Source organism: Mauremys reevesii, linkage group 25, assembly GCF_016161935.1.
Source record: "Mauremys reevesii isolate NIE-2019 linkage group 25, ASM1616193v1, whole genome shotgun sequence".
Taxonomy (NCBI): Eukaryota; Metazoa; Chordata; order Testudines; family Geoemydidae; genus Mauremys; species Mauremys reevesii.
In genome coordinates this window covers 14808171-14825122 of record NC_052647.1, presented here as the reverse complement: position 1 = coordinate 14825122, position 16952 = coordinate 14808171, and the positions used below count along the sequence as shown (strand labels likewise).

Genomic DNA, 16952 nt, shown 5'->3' with positions numbered 1-16952 from the left:
TCTGGGGCTCCCAGCTCCTGCCAAGAGCTCATCAGGGCCACCAGTACGCCCAGCAGGAGACACTGTTCAGGTCGGGGCTGGACGTAAATCTCGGCTTGTCAGCCGCCAGAGCAGCTGGGACATCCTCCAGCCCATGGGAAGTCATTTTAGAACACGGGCCAGAGGCCACCGGTCCTGCTGTGTCCCCGAGAACAGGATCTGGGGACACTTCAGACCATCTGGGTCAGCGCCCAAGGTCCGTCCAGTGTCACGTCTCCGACAGCAACCGCAGGGAAAGGGACGGGACACCCCCCAGCTGGCAGGCGTGCGATCCATCTGCCCCCCGTGCGATCCATCTGCCCCCCCGTGAGGCCTCATCCCTCTCCCAAAGAGGGGCCAGCTTCCACTCTGAAGCAGGAGGTTCTGTATCCCTCCCCAACGTCCGGTTCATACAGGGCCCAGCGCAATGGGGCCGTGGCCCCAAAGCTGCCAGCGTCTCTGCGCGATCCCCACTGCCAGCCGCAGCGGTACGGCACAAGCAGGAGAGAGGTACGGCTACCAGGATGTTTTTTATTTCAATATATTAAATATATATTAATCAGAAAAAAGTCACATATGGTAAATCCCGAAAAAATACACAAATATAAATGTTGATTTTTTGTTTTACGTACAAGTTTATATACAGGAAAAGGCCAAAAGGGGGGGGGGGAAGCCCTCCCAGGCACAGAAAGCCACGTGGTTGTCAGCCGATAGAACAAAATAGGCATCTCCCTCCCAGCCTTCCTAGTGCCCCTTCGCGTCTCTCGCTGCCTCTACAATTCTCAGCCGTATTTACAAGGTTTAAACCCCCTCTGTTTACAGAGACATCTCTGCAGCGGACAGGTGGGAAGCATCCCATGTGCCATGCCCATGGCACATGTCCGTCGCTCCCTGGGCAGCGCTGCAAAAGCACAAGTGAGGCAAGAAGCCGCTGGGAGGGTCTGGAAACTGCTTGGTTCCGGCAGCTGGGGATGGAGGAGCCCACTCCCGGCACGATCCTTGCCTGGCCGCAGGATGCCGCAGGCGGGCAGGGCAGGGCACCCCTGCGTGTGTCTCAGGACCAGCCCCTCCTACCCAGCGTGGTGAAGCGCCAGTCGTTGCAAGCGGTGAGTACAGAGCCGGGGCTGGGTGGGGGGTGTGGGCACAGGGATATTGGGCATCTGAGTGCATCACCTTAAAGGCACATCGGGGTTCTCCACAGAGAAATACGTTGTGATCCACGGGTTTGGTACACGAGACGGGATGCGGAGGCCGAGCGCGGGTCAGCCACCAGGAGGTGTGAAGGGCTCTGCCCACTTCCGACGAGTCCCCGCGATCCCGGCTGGCAGTGGGGCTCGCCCCCCCCCCCCGGTCTCTGGAAATGCTCCGTTGATCGTCCCTCCCCCTCCGTGCGGGGGGGGAGACATGTCCGTCAAAACTCCCGTTTTATAAAGCGAGTGAGCTCCCCGTGGCGGGGGCCTCACAGGTCCCGGGGGGCTGTTCCCCCCTCAGAAGGGCAACGTGTCCATGAAGATTTTGTCCACGATGGGAGGTGGCGGCACCAGGTCCTCCAGCTTCAGGTAGAAGATGCGCTGCAGGCCCTGCGTGCAGAGGGTACGCAGCTCCGGCAGCTTGCCCAGCAGCTTGGACAGGCAGTTGGGGCGGATCTGCTCGCTCGTGGTGGACGTCACGTGGTCCTTAAGGCAGCTGACGATTTGGTTCTGGAGATCCTCCACTTTCTTGGGGTCCTTCAGCCCGTGGCGGTCTGGAAAGGAGGAGAGGGGTGGTCACTCCCAGCCCAGCCTAGATCCTATGGGCCATGGCAAAGCAGGCTTACGCTCCTGCTGCTGCCTCCTGAACTGCCCCCCAAGCCCTGGCCTGTCTCATCCACCCCAAAGAGCAGCACATTCTGCATGCACCCTTTAACACAAACCCCTCCTCGGCAGCAAGGCATTCTGGGAATTGTAGTTCGCAGCGGGCCCCTGGGAATTCGAGGCTATGGCAAGGCATGCTGGGAAAAGGGCAGGCGTAGATACAGGCTCTAGGGTCCCAGCATGCTTTGCTGATTGAGCCGGGTTGTGCTGGAAGCCTGGTTTAAAGAGACAAGCAGATCCCGACAGAGCCTCAGCCCCCCCAACCAGGCCTAACTGTCCAGGCCTGCCTAGAGATTTGAGGGGTCCCCTCCCCCTTGAGATCTTCCTGGGGCCTGGTTCTCGGAGGGGGGTGCAGAAGTCAGGCCCCTCCACGGAGTCTCATGCTGTGTGAAATCAGGAGTCACTCCTGGAAGTCAGAGCGAATTCCGCCCCTCGAGGAGCAGAGTGGGGGAGCAGAGAGCTGGAGGAAGCCAGCGGCTGGAGGAAACCAGCTCGCCTAGGGTTCCTGAGCCTTCTCCCACAGCACGACCCCCCTCCCCACCGAGGCCTCCGCCACGGCTTGCAGAAGGCTCTCCTAGTGTTACCGCCCCTCCAGCGTGAGCAGTGCACTAACCCCCCAGCCCAATGCCACAGAGGGAGCCGGTGTCCGAGCTGGGATCAGACCCTCTGGCTCCTGTCCAGTGACCAGACTTGCTCATCCCTCCCCCAGCAGCCGTGCAGCAGGAAGGTGCAAAGCCGCCCCACCTGTGATGATGACGAGAGCTGAGAGGCAGGAGAAGGAGGGGACGTCGATGCTCATGCGGTGCAGGCTCTGGGAGAACTCGAGGATGGAGTCGATCCACTCCCCGAAGCCCCGCACACACTGCATCCGGTGAAGCACCACCCCGTTGCAAAAGATCAGCTTGCCTTCCTCTGGCTTCGACCTGCAAGGGACGGGGCAGAGCGCACGCGGTCAGGAGAGAACGGAGGGCAGGCCAGGGGCTCTGCCGGCAGCAGATTGGGAGGGAGGCAGGAAGTGGGGTCAGAGCAGAAACCAGAGAGGTAACAGAGGGAGCCTGAGCAGAAGGGAGTAGCGGTGACAGGATCCCGGCCCAGTTAGCCAGGCACTAGGGGCCCTACGCAGCAGGTCTGACGTTCATAGACTCTGGCACCACAGGACCGATCACAGAATATCGGGGTGGACGGGACCTCAGGAGATCCAACCCCCTGCTCAAAGCAGGACCAATCCCCAGACAGATTTTTGCCCCAGATCCCTAAGTGGCCCCCTCAAGGATTGAACTCACGACCCTGGGTTGAGCAGGCCATTGCTCAAACCGCTCGGCTGGGCTGTCTGAGTGGAGGGGATGACCCGAGCCACAGCCTCCTTTGAAACACTAACTAAGGGTAGATGGTTTTGCCCAAGCTCTTGATCTCCGTGCCCATCCACGACCCAGGCTGCCACATCGCCATCCCGTGTCTCTAATCTCGGCATCCAGCAGCCACCTGGCTCTGGACGGGGCCGAGGGGTTACGAAGCAGAGGGGGAGTTACCTGTAGGCCAGCCGCAGAATAAAGAGCTCCAGGAACGCAGATTCCAGAAGCAGGTCCTGATCCTCCTTGGGGAGCTCCTGGAACCCTTGGATCTTCTCGGCCCACTTGCGGATCACATCCATGGAGCCGGTGAGCAGGTCGTAGAACTGCTGCACATCCACGCAGTCCTCCTTCTCGAACTGGTAGGAGAGAGACTCCTGGAACTGCCGAGCACACAAGCAGGGTTAGCTTCCCTGCGGGCCTGGGACCGCACAGCTACTCACTGCAGTACATGTCCCGGGCGAGCGGCCGGGGCTGCGTCTCTCAAAGCCATTGTACACCCTCCAGGTTAACGCAGAGACACAGGAACCCGCACCCATCTGGGCCTGGGCGTTTTCTGCTGCCTAGCACTGGCAGCAGGACTCCTGGGTTCTCGTTTGGGCTGCAGGAAGGAGTGTGTCTAGTGGTTAAAGGGAGGAGGGCTGGGAGTCAGGACTCCTGGGTTCTCTGCTACTGGCTTAATCTGTGACTTTGGGCAATTCATTGCACGGCCCTGCCTCAGTTTCCCCCAAGTAAAATGGGGATCGCCCCTAACTCGCTGGGGCATTGGGAGGGTTAATGGTTTACTGTTTCTGAAGGTCACGGAGCTCCCTGGATTGGTCCCTGAGCCTCCAGGCCAGCCGGCATTCCACTGCCGAGGTCAGAGCCCAAAGCTCCAGCTCCTGGATAAATTCAACGACAGACTCAGAAACACAGTTGGGGGGATTCATTTGCAGACAAAAGCGTCCTGTGGCACCTTATGGACTCACAGACGTCTGTTAGTCTATAAGGTGCCCCAGGACTCTCTGCTGCTTTTACAGATCCAGACTAACACGGCTACTCCTCTGATATTTGCAGACAAAGCCGTCTGGGTGCAGAATGCTGGGCAGAGAACCCAGGAGTCCTGACTCTCAGCCCCCTTTAGCCACTAGACGACAACACAACCTCCTAGGGCCCAAAAGAGACCCCAGGAATCCTGCAGCCAGGGCTAGGTGCTAGATCCCTGCGTGCACGTGGGAAGCTGACTGGGTCAGGTAAGCCTGAGTGTGTGGTCAGCACACACTGCGCCGGGAGCACTGTGCTGCTTTCCTCTGAAAGCCTGACACCTCCCAAGCCACAGGAAGCCCCGTAGCGAGGCAGGGCACGGCTGGCCCCGTGGGACAAGCCAGGCACAGACAGGAGGTGGCACATTGGTGGCACAGCCTGGAACAGAACCTCCGAATCCTGCCTCTTGGTTCTCTGCTCCAACTCACTCTCCCTAGGGCTGGGAAATGAACCCAGGAGTTCTGCGTCCCTGCACTAGCTCACACCGCCCTCCTAGCGCTGGGGAACGGACCCAGGAGTCCTGCCTCCTAGCTTTCTAACCACTGGGTAACACTGCCTTCCCAGAGCTGGGAAGAGAACTCATGTGCCCCGCGCACTAGCCAGCAGACCATGCTGCCCCATTCGTACAGCGCCGGAGCTCGGGTCCTTTTAGTGATGGCGAGGGCTCCAGGACCCCTTCTCTAACTGCCCACAGGCCCAGGGCTTCACCCCCAAAGGTCCACTGACACGTGGGCTGCACACGGTTCCCTTCCCAAGCAGAGAACCAGCCCTCGGAGGCGCCCTTGCTCCGGGAGCCCCAGGATCCTGACCCCCGGCTGCAAGCGGCAGGTACCTTGGAATAGTCCAGCTTGGTGGCACTGGGTACGGAATCGACGTGCGCCCTGACGAGCGATGTGATGAGGCTGACAGGGGAGGCGTCCTGGGCCTGCTTGGGTTTGGACGGGAGCCGACCTCGGCGCCCCTTCAAGCTGTCCGTTCGGACCACTGGGGAGAGAGGAAAGGGGAACGCGGCTCAGGCCGAGGAAGCGGGTAGGTGGCACAGAGCGAATCCGGCTCAGGCTGTCATGGCTCTAAGCGGCCCCCTGGCCCCACAGATAAGCTGCCCCAGCACGTCAATGCTACCTAACCGCCGCCGGAACCGAGTGCGCCATGGAGAAGAGCGAGCAGAGAAAACGGGACACTGGGTGGGGAAGAGACCCAGCAGGGTGGGGACGGCTCCCTGCACATCCCGTCCCTGGTTGATTGCGGCTGCAAAAAACACACGGGGAACAGCACGCACAAACAGATCCACGCGCACGGCTGGAGATTGGCGGCAAGCACACACAGGAGCTGGGGGCTGGGCAGGGGCTCACAAAAGTTTGCCCCCAGAACGTTGGAAAATCTGGGGAGATCGGATGGTTCTGGTGCTGTGTCCACCCACTCGTGTCCAAGTCTCGCAAGAACAGCTACTGTGTTCCTTGTGAGATTCCAGCCACATCTCCCCCACCACCAGCCCATCCTGTTCTGGATCCAGCCTGGAATCACAGCCATGGAAAGGCAAGTGAGCATCTGCCAGTGATGCTGAATTGGTGGGAGCTGCAAGAAAACAGCAGCATGAGACTGGGCCTGGAAGAGTGCAAGTCAATAGCCCTGGGGACAACGGAGCAGCGCGGTGTCCCGGCAGCAGGACGGGGGAACTGGGCAGCAGCAGAGCTGGAGTGGCGCTGGAAGCAGGAGTCAGGGCTCAGCTCCCAGGAACACACGAGATTTGTTATGGGGGCTGCTGGGCTGGACACAACTCCGGCTCTCCAGCCCACGCAGTCGTCGTCACCACCCAGGGATTTTCCCTAAGCCCCGGCTTAGCTAGAGCCAGGCTGGCAGGGGGACCCCACCCGTCGAGCTCTGTACCTTCTTTGACCATGCCCACGGCAAGGCACTTCTGGAAACGGCAGAACTGGCACCGGTTCCGCCGCCTCTTGTCCACAGGGCAGTCTTTGTTGGCCAGGCAGATGTACTTGGCGTTCTTCTGCACCGTGCGCTGCAGGGAGGAGGAGAAACGAGGGAGCGCATCAGCCTCCGGCAAAGAGGGAGCGCGAGATCCCGGGTGCCCAGAGCCGGGCCCAGACAGAACAAAAGCCCTTCTGTCCCCCTGGTATTTTTATAGCAGTGTCCCCGCCCCACGGCGCCCAGTTTCCAGTTTCACATCCGAGGAGCCGTGTTCCCAGGACACGAGAGGGGGAGGGGAACACGTTGCTCTCTCGTGGGGGCGGGGGGGAGAACAGCCAGCCACACCTGCACACTTCCATCTGCAGGCAGGGACAGCGGGGAAACTCGACTGCCTGCTCTTGGCCTGAACGGTCGCTCCCTCCAGGCCCCGAGCCCCCTGCCCTGCTCCCCACCCCGGGCACTCGGCGCCATCCTCCCTGCCCCAGACACGGCTTCTCTCCCCCGCAAAGAGCCAGCGCTGCACCACGCAGGGACTGCAGCTGCTCCCCGAAGGGGCCTGGGTCTCAGCTCAACCCGAGGCCTCCCTGAGGCGCCTGGTGCTGGGCCAGAATCACTAGCCGCTTTGGAGACCCTGGGCCACGAGGCTCATCCCCCAGCCCCGCCCCCGATGCACAAGCTACGCCCAGGCTTCCCCCTCCCCATGTGGGTAATGGAACGAATCGGGGCCCAAGGGGAAAGGGAGGGAAACCACCAGAGTCACCAAGATCTTCCCACGTGGCTGGTGGTTCAGAGCCCACTGGGGCCGGCGCACTGCATAACGGGGGCCTCGGTGGCGGCTCTCTGCCCCCCCACTTCCCCAAGCCAAGCCCAGGCTCGCCCCATGCAGAATGGCCAAGAGGAGACCCACAGACTCCTTCACTCAGCACATCCATCGGGGCTCCCTGAGGGACCCCACCTACATCCCAGAATCCTCTGCGCTGGCTGCAAAGGATTCTGGGGCCCGTCTGGGAGCAAGACCAGCCATGTGCTGGGGCCGGAGCAGGGAGGTTGTGAGCCTGCCTGCTGGCGAGGGAGGCCGCTGGCTCTGTGGGTTCTCAGGCACTGCCCTGGGTCTCCCCTGGCCACACGTCCCACCCCCGGCCCCGTACCTTGAAAAAGCCCTTGCAGCCCTCGCAGGTGCGGACGCCGTAGTGCTGGCAGGAGGCGTTGTCTCCGCACACGGCGCAGCGCCCCTCGTTGGCACCGGGGCTGCGCGTCTTGGCTGGCGACAGGGAGCCGTCCATCAAGGCGGGGCTCTCCAAGTGCGGGGAGGCCTGGCCCAGGGACAGGCCGGAAAAGCCCACCGGGGAGCTCTGGGAGAGCGCGAAGACCTCGGCATCCAGCCGGTGTGCGGCGGCCAGCGGCACCTTGAGGGGGCTCTGGGGGACCCCGGGGCTGGGAGCCGAAGGGCCGAAGAAGAAGGCTGGCTGGGAAGAGTTGCTTTTTGGCTGCTCTGCCCAGGGCCTCATGCCCTCGTAGTTCTGAGTGGGCGAGTAGGGCCCAAAGGAGCTCTCCCACGCCGGGACCTGCGGGGTCTGGAAGCCTGGGGTGGACGGGGACGGGATGGAGCAGGGGCTGCCATAATAGTCCGAGCCGCTCGAAGACATGGTCTCGTCCAGCTGGCTGCTGAAGGAGCCGGGGTAGCAGCCGTACACCTGGACGTCCTCGAATTTGAAGGAGGCGGCTTGGCTGGAGGCCGGGATCTGGTACAAGAACGTGTCGAACTCCCCGCTGTAGTTGTCCATGAAGGTGTTGAAGCTGGGCAGGGAGGTGGTGGCCGCGATCTCGGTGTTGACTAGGTCCATCGTGAACTTGCTGAGCTCGGGAGTCAGGATGTCTGCCGGGTAGCGCTCACAGGGCCCTCCGCTCTGAGGCAAGGTCCCATGCTGCATTTGGATACAGGGCATCTCTGAGCAAGGGGGAAAGGGAAAGGCAGAGGCGTGAACAACGGGCTGGAATCGCACCCACTCCCCAGGCCACGGCTCCCGTCATCGCGGGGCACCAGCTCAGATGTGCAGCACGTGCCACGTGGGAGACGGGCTCTAGGCTTTCCCACGGGCTCCCACGCCTCTGATCAGGGGCGTAGAGAGCAAACCGTGGATAAGGCACCGGACTAGGAACCAGGAGACGTGTCTTCTAACCCCAGCTCAGATGCCTTGGGCCAGTGGCTACTGTACCCCTCTCAGGAGTCTGATTTGTCTTGAATACCCCCCCGTTTCACCTCACTTAAAAACGACTTGCTTACAAAATCAGACATAAACATGCAAGTGTCCCAGCCTTGCTGTCACTGAACAATTGCTGATTGTCTCATTTTTACCACAGAATTATAAAATAAATCCATTGGAATATAAACACTGGCCTTACATTTCAGTGTATGGTACATAGAGCAGCATAACCCAGTCATTGTTCGTATGAACCTGTCGTTTGTACTGACTTCGCTAGTGCTTTTTATGTCGCCTGTTGTAAAACTAGGCAAATACCTAGACGAGTTGACGTACGCCCGGGAAGAGCTCTGCGTACCTCCGAGGTACAGGTTCCCCTGGTTGAGAACCACTGCCTGGGGCATGTCACCTTCCCTCCCACGCCTGTGCTCACCCTGTGAGCTCTTTGGGGGAGGGACTGTCTCCCCAGCACCTACCGTAATCTACATCATAACAGAGCGACAGGCCTAAAACCACAGAGGTGGCACCTTAGCAGCACTTGCTGTACAATAACGAACGGCCCTAATCCCAAGAGGTGCTGAGCATAAAAGGAGCTGGCCAGGTCTCTGTGCAGTTCTGGGCTGGCCAGGTCACAAAGGGGAGAAAGATTCTGTCCTCGAGTGGCATGAGCTGGTCCCCCTGCCCGTCCCGCTGGGAGGCCCTAAGCCAACAAGCCAAGGCTGGCTGGACCATGGAGGCTGAGCTCTCCACTGCTCCTCGAAGTCGGTGCCTCGGTCGAGCCCGGCACGGGGCTTGCTGCTGCCTGAACTCGGGCACTGCAGGTCCCGGGGGAGACGGCCATACGCATGAAAACCAGGCGCTTCGGGGTGAAAACCCACAGAGGGAAATTTCACCAAACTCAGCGTAAAATCTACCCGCTTGCTGACGTCTACATTGCTAGAAGCATCTGCTCCACAGTGCCAAGGTGGGGGCTCGACTCTGCCTCAGTCACAGTGGTGTAAATGAGGAGTAACTCCACCCAAGTCAACGGCATTGCATGAGCCCTGGTGGGCTCCGTGAACCGAGGTGTAAGGCCAACCCCCACCTTGGCCCCAGCGACCCGACGAGCAAATGGGGACAGGAATTCACAGAAAGGAGCCTTGAGCCTTGGTATGCGAGAAGGAATCGAGGACACGGCTGTTCTGACAAGTTTGTACCTCACACCGGCCTGACATCAGCCAGCTCCTTCTCAGCCACGGAGCAGCACAAATTAAGGTTGTCAACGCTGCACTCAAGGTGTTTGGAGCCGGGGCTGAAGGTGGAGTCACACGGCTGAGCCATCAGCCCCAACTGAGAGGAATGGTGGTTCTTAGCTGGCCCCATGGGGCAGAAAGCATCTCAGGCCATGGCCTTTCCCCACAAACGGAGGGAAGCGCAGAGCTGCCAAAGGGCCCTGGTGGCCCTGCCTTGCCACCCCAGGGGCTTGGCGGCGAGGGTTTGCTGGGCCAAAATATTGGGCTCCACACCTCCTGGGTGGGAGCGTCGGGTGCGAGTTTTGATCCTAATTCACAAGCCAAACACACAGCACGGGCCAGACTCCAGGGTCACTCGGCTCCTGGTTAGGAAGCTAAGTACAGGCCCGGTTCCCAGCAGGCCCTACGCACCCGCTTGCCTGAGCTCTTCGGACACTCCTGCCTCGCAAACGCCACAGCGGAGCGCGTCTCTGCTGCGTTCCCTCCCGCCAGCAGCCAGCAAAGGGAGCAACCGACTTTCACTGGCATCAAACCAGGCCACTTCGGACTTCGTTCTGACTAGAACAGGCCAAGCAGGGCTGAGCCGGCAGCTCTGCAAAGCGTCAGGGCTGCGATCGGATGGCGGACGAGGACGCAGAACGACGCCTCCCAGACCTGCGGCGCACAGGCAGCTCGCTGGGTCGGCCGTACCTGAGGGGCTGCCGCAGCAGATGAACAGAGTCCTGGCAGCTCTGGCACAGCACAGGCATAGCAAGAGCCAGGCCCTGCCCCAAAGGTGTCGGTCTCGGCAGACAAGACAGACAGAGAGGGGAAGGGACTTGCCCAGAGCCACGCCGTAGGATACCCAGGCGTCCGGCACCCCAGCCCAGCGGGTCCTGTGCGTGCACTCGTTCGAGAACCCCGCGAGCCTGGCTGTGGGTGTGTGGCCATTCGTACATTGAGCTGAGGGCACACTCAGGAGAATCCCTGCAAACCTAGCACCCTGATTTTCCAGGCCCATCCCAGTGCCCCCCGACTGACCTGCTCCCCTCACTGGGCAGAGTTTTGTGCCTGTCTCCAGGCACCTGAAGGACCAGCAGGCTGGCTCAATGCACGCTGGGCTCAGGGCACGGTGCCCCACCAGGCCGGTTCCATGTTACTACCCTTTCCCTCCTAGGGGGACCAAAAACACCTCTGTTGGCTTGGCATGCCCCCAACCACAGCCCCAAGCACTTCGCGTTTTGCATCTGGACCCACGCAGCCCCCCACCCCTCAGCTCCAGAGGAGCCATCTTGCTCTCGAGTTCTCACATTGAATCTGCGGCAGGAGAGATGTTTGATAACTGCGGGCGCAGAACTGTAACTGACCCGCGCCACTTTGCCAGCTCGCTTTCCTTTCCGACACATGCCGGCCGGCCTCCCTCTCTCAAGCCGGGGAGCAGCAGGGCTGGAACAGCAGACGGGGCCATATAGAGGAGAGACGTAACAAGAGTCCCCAGGCTAGCTGAAAGCCAAGACAGAAGTAACCCTTGCAGCAAGATGATAATGTAATTCATATCGCAGACCTTTAAAGGTCACCTTCTGATTGGCCGGGAAGCAGTCCTTAACGGCCTGCAAAGGACGGCGGAATGTGGAGACATAAGAATTCCCAGCAGCGTTGACACGGTTGCACCATCAAACAAGGTTACAACGTTCTCCTGGGGCCAGCTGCTCCTTATTCAGGCAAAGCTCCCACTGGCTTTGAGAACAGACTTCAGGACCTAGCCTGGTTATTTAAAAAGATCGATCCACATACAGCTCACAGCCACTGTCCTCAGCCAGAAGTCACGCAGAGAGCCCCACGCAGCTCCAGTTTAACGACATTCTCTGCTCAGAGGCCCATGCTGGGGTCCCCTTAGCTGCAAGGAAGGGTTGGCCTGGCAGGTCAGGCTCCGACCTAACGCTCAGGAGAGCTAGGTTTATTTCCCACATCCCCCTTGGGACTCTCTGGTCCTGGTTTCCCCAGATGAACAACTGGGATAATAATAATTCTATTTTGAGTGGAAGCTTTTTGGGGCAGGGAACCTCTCTTTCTACATTTGTGCCGGCCTGGCACAGTAGGCCCCAGACCTCGGCTGGGTTCTACAGCTGCTGGTAGAATACAAATAAATAACAAATACGAATGACAAAAGGGCTCATCGGGGACTTTTCCTGGTAAAGTGAGACAAAGTCAACGTGTTTCACAAGGGACAAAGCAGTAAAATTGCCTCATTAGCCAAGCAAAATACGCGCACGAAGTCCTGTTCCCACCGCGACGTGCAGCCCAGTTATTCTGGGTTCCCAACCAGGGGCTTGGCTCTCAGCAGTTAACAACTTCCTGGGATTTACAGTAGCAAAAGCTGGTCACAGATGTGCTCAGCCCGTCCTTAACGGTGTCTCTGGAGATCTGAAGTGCAAAGGGCCAGGTCACCCTGGCTCCACAGAAGTCAATGCGGGGGGGGACGACAGCTCAGTGGTTTGATCGTTGGCCTGCTAAACCCAGGGTTGTGAGTTCAATCCCTGAGGGGGCCACTTAGGGATCTGGGGCAAAAATCTGTCTGGGGATTGGTCCTGCTTTGAGCGGGGGGGTTGGACTAGACACCTCCCGAGGTCCCTTCCAATCCTGACAGTCTATGATTCTATGATTTACACCAGCTGAGGATCTGGCCCTGGCATCCGAGAGCAAAGAGCCCAGCTGCCCTCTCTCTTTGGTAGAAGAGCTGTGCCAGCTAAAAAGCACATGGTGCTCAATGGGTACTGACGGCTTTCCTCCAGTCCTAGTGTTCTGATCATATTTTCCACCATTATGGATGATAGACATCATATAGACACACTAAGCCCACCTCTACAGCCAGAGAGGTCACTACGCTGCGTAACAGACCCATTCAGAACTCATGAGCAGCAACAGGGCAAAAACTCAAGGCACCTGCGCTCCATATGCCCAAGCTCCAGCTGCCTGAGCCATCAGCTGTTTTCAGTATAGGGCTCATGACACACAGTTGGGTCATTCTAATTCTAACCAGCAAAGGGATCCCCCCTGCTCACACACTATTTACTACAGTCTACACCTGTTCCCCACCTCCACTCTGCCATCGCGATAGTCACATCAACAGAAAGAATTGCAGTCCCTTGCTGTTGCTATAGCAACCCAACAATGCTACAAACCGCTGAGCCTTTCTGTTGGGTTTTTGTAAAATGCAAATTGCTTTGAGTATAAAAATCACCACCAAGGGCAAAATATGTGACACCGCAGCCCGCACAGACTGAGCCTCCTCACAAGGTTTGTCAGCATTCGCTCTCCCCTTCCTAGGGTGATCAACGAGCAAGTGTGAAGAATCGGGACGGGGTGGGGAGTAATAGGCACCTATGTAAGACAAAGCCCCAAATATTGGGACAGTCCCTACAAAATCAGGACATCGGGTCACCCTAGCCTTTCACAGCTTGCGTTTTAAAAATTTGCAAGGGAATGGGTCAACAGGAAAAGTTGATTTCCTGGATGATTAAAGCTTACTCTGGGGTTTCGCAGGCGCTGCTTGCTTATTCAAATTTATTTTTTCCTTCCTTGTTTTAAAATTTTCCTTAGAGAGACTGATACACAGATTATGATGTTTTAAAGCAACAGAAAAATCCCTCACATGCGCTCCCTGCAGTCTGCTAGATAGTACTTCAAAAATTACCGTGCACTATGGACTTGTGCACTTGGTTGCTCCGACGCAACACAAGTGAAGTCACTCTGGATTTCCGGCAGTGTAAATGAGAGCAGAATCTGTTCCACTCTAACTACTCTCCTATGATTAATATATAGCCTGATCCAGGGAGATGCTGCAGATAATGGCTCAAGACCAGGCCTGTTAATTTTTGATACGAGTATTTATAAGGTGCTCCTCCCTGTGGTACCCAGAAAAATGTGTTACCCCCTGCGATCGGATACTGTTGCACAGGGGATGACACCACCATGTTCACAAGTCTTTAGCCAAAGCACAAGAGCGCCTCCCCTCCCCCCAGGTGGCAATAAATCGACTTTGCCAGTCTTTCAGCAACTTAGAAATGAACGGAGCCTGGGTGGTGAATCTGGTTGCCAGGTGTGTCAAGGGAAAGCTGCGTCTGTTGCTTGGGTCCAGCCAGAAACTCCATTCCTCCCCCCCCCCCCCGCACCCCAGCAGGATCCAGGCTCAGCAACCATATAAAAGGGAGCAAGGTGGGGCCTTTCTTGATTTGCTCCCCTGCACCGTGCTGGTGCCAAGTTGTTTTGCAAGTCAAAATTCAGAGGGATTTTATTTTTATTTAAAAAAGAAACAAAAACCCAGCTGCTCTGAGACCAGCCATGCAGCAGAAAGTCCACTCAACATTTGCTGTTCTACAGCAGCTCCACACACAGGTCAAAGGAGGGTCCCCGTTTGCATCCCAGAATCGTCAACACAAAATAATATTGGCAAAACCAATTAACTGACCATTTGATTGAAGCAGGGGTTCTCCAACGTCATTGTACCACGACCCCCTTCTGACAACAAAAATTGCTACACACCCCCAGGAGGCCAAGGATCAGGGGGTAGCCGGGTTGTCTGCAGCCACAAAAACAATGAGGAGTCCAGGGGCACCTTCAAGGCTAACCGATTTATTTGGGCAGGAGGAGGGACCAAAGCCTGAGCCCGCCTGAGCTCTGCCCCCCCTGGCAGGGGGACCAGGGACAAAACCAAAGCCAGAGCCCTTTGGTGGAGGGGCAAAGCTGAATCTCAAGGGCCCCAGCCCCAGGCCGAGGGCCTGTAACCTGAGCGCTCCCCCCCCACACACACACACACACTCAGGGCTGAAGCCCTTAGGCTTTGGCCCTGGGCATTGGGGCTCTGGATTCAGCCCAGGGCCCCAGCAAGGCTGTCAACCCTTGGTGACCCCATTAAAATGGGATCCCAATCCACAGGTTTGAGACCCGCTGAATTAAAGTACCCTCCTGGACACCTTGCTAAAGGCAGGGGATTTCAGAGGTGTCTGTTTATGTTGCAGTGTCAGCTGACAGGAGAAGAATTAGTTGCAACTTATTACATTTAGAGCAGTCTGAAAAAAGTGTGTGTGGGGCGGGGGGGGGGGGTCTTAACCTGGGAGCAGCAGCTTTGCTAAAACCATGCGAAAAGTGAGCCCCTCAGGGACTCAATTTAAAAACTTTTTGACTGGGCCAGGTCTGCGACCCCTTGCAACGCCCCCCCCCCGCTGGCCCCTACACACTTTAAACACTGCATTTAAACCAGCCAAACAAGGAAGCCGAGCGCCAGCCTGCCAAGGTGACTGGGGAAAGGAGGACAGAGCTCTGGGCACGGGCAAGGTGGTAATTTGCAGCGGGGCTTTAAAGAGCCGTTGGGAGAGTTCCCGTTACTTTGCCATATGCCCACAGCACTCCTGACCCACGGTCACTTCTCACACTGCCCTGGCACGCAGCCGGCCCACTGGCGTTGTGCCGCGTCCTCAGTGCAACACACGCTATCAAATCTGATCCGCCAACTCAAGAGCCCCCCACCTCCCTCCAAATAAAACGGACACAGCTGCTTTTAAATAGCAAAGAGCAGCAGACACTGCCCCTGCAGCCTCCACGCCCCCCCAGCACAATGTCAATCAAGACTAGAAAAATAAAACCACCCCGCTGAGCACCATCTGCATGCACCCCCCAGAACCCCCAGCTCGGGTTCCTGCAACTTTAGACTCCCCCCCCTCAAAAAAACCAATGCAGCCTGTAAAGGCGCCCAGTTCAATGGACAGGAACGCGCCCCCCGCCCCATCCCACCTTGCACTTTAACTCTGCACAGGAGACAGCAGCACCACCCCCCCCATGCAACATAAACCGGAGACCCCCCCCTTGCCAGCCGCCCCCCAGCAACACAACCCGGAGACCCCCTCTTCCCACGCCCCCCAGCAACACAAACCGGAGACCCCGCCAATCCCACGCCCCCCAGCCAGGGGCCCGGCCCCCCCGCGCTCCCACCTGGCAGCACCGCGCTGCGGAGCGCCCCCTGGGCCGAGCAATCCACATACCCGGCGGGACGGGACGGGACCCGGGCGGGCGGCGAGCTGCACTGGAGGCGCCCGGCGGTCGGACGGGCTCGGGGCTGCACTGGGGCTCCCAGCCCGGCGCGCGGAGATCCTCTTAAGCCCTCTGTGACGCACGGCCCGGGGGCGGGGCCAGAGGAGGGGGGACCCGCTGACGCAGGGCCGGCTGCAGCCGTGGCCATACAAGGCGCGAAGGGGCGGAATATTCCGGTCCCCGCGGGCCGGGGGGGAGGGGCGCGCTGGAATGTCTGGGCGGGTGACGCACACGGGGTTCCATTGACGCAAGCCTGCGAAGTGTTTGATCTATAAATAGCCCAGCGCTGCCCCTTGCTAAAAATAGACCCCCTGGGCAGGGCGCGGGGCCGGGAATAGAAAGCGCCAGAGTGGGGGCAGCCAGGAGGGGGCAGGGGACTCAGGTGGGGGGAGGAAAGGGGGTTGCAGGTGCAAAGAAGGAAGGGGGTTTCAGGTGGAAAGACTGAAGTGGACTGGGGGGGGGTAGCCAGCGGGCCAGCTGTCACCGCGGGTGTATTTTAAAAAGCTACTTTGGGTCAGGGCTTAATGTGTAAGGAAAGAGGAGCCGGGCCCAAGCAATTGTTTTCCGTTCATAACTGATGCAGCAGGCCCGTGGGCCGGGCTCACCCCTGCGTTAGGGTCAGCGGAGGGGGCTCCCGGCTGGCTGCTCGCCCTACAGAGAGGCGAGGCGGGGCGGGATTACAGGAGAATTGCCTTGTTTGATTGCAAGATTACTTACAGGCACCCAGATCTAGGACTGCCTCCAGGTATACAGAGCCGGCACGCTTAAGAACTGCACCTTTATTTTTTTTTAACCGTTATGTGGGATGCTGCCTCTACTTTGAATGAACGTTTATTGCAAATCTCACTCAAGGTTTATGGCCCTGCAAATATTTCTGCAGAGGGTGAAAATAAGCATGTGATCATTAACTTCAAAGGGAGTTACTTATTTAAATTTCAGTCTGTGCATTAGTGCAGGATTGGGGCCTGAACGGGTTGATCTTTACATAGCAAGTCTTTAAACTCACCCACGTTTGCGCACACACACACACACACACACACACAGTTGTGCTGTCCCCCCCTTCCATAAAACACACCCAGAATATTTTGAAAAACTGGGATCTCTTTACACTTTTTTTTTTAAAGTTGGAGAGCAGTAAAAGTTACCTGGAACATTTTGCAAAACGGGTAATTTCCAGTTTCCTGCCCCTGTGAAATACACCTGGGATATTTTGCAAACCTGGGCTCACTTCTAATTGCTTTTGGTCTGCTCTGCTGCCCCTCACCGTACATGAGCACATCGGAG

General features: G+C 58.3%; 1 protein-coding gene across 2 annotated transcripts; it reads right to left on the bottom strand.

The window, feature by feature from the left end:
• Window positions 1-633: 633 nt before the first annotated feature.
• Window positions 634-15756, bottom strand: NR4A1 (nuclear receptor subfamily 4 group A member 1). Of its 2 annotated transcripts, none has more exons than XM_039514624.1 (7): window positions 15620-15756; window positions 7318-8117; window positions 6131-6260; window positions 5076-5227; window positions 3401-3603; window positions 2616-2794; window positions 634-1762 (listed from the first exon to the last, which is right to left on the bottom strand). In XM_039514624.1, the coding sequence occupies exons 2-7, from the start codon at window positions 8113-8115 to the stop codon at window positions 1506-1508; spliced, it is 1719 nt and encodes a 572-aa protein (XP_039370558.1). In that variant the 5' UTR covers window positions 8116-8117; window positions 15620-15756; the 3' UTR covers window positions 634-1505. The 2 variants fall into 2 exon arrangements, with proteins under 2 accessions (XP_039370558.1, XP_039370557.1); XM_039514623.1 differs by having other exon boundaries at window positions 15570-15713.
• Window positions 15757-16952: the final 1196 nt, after the last annotated feature.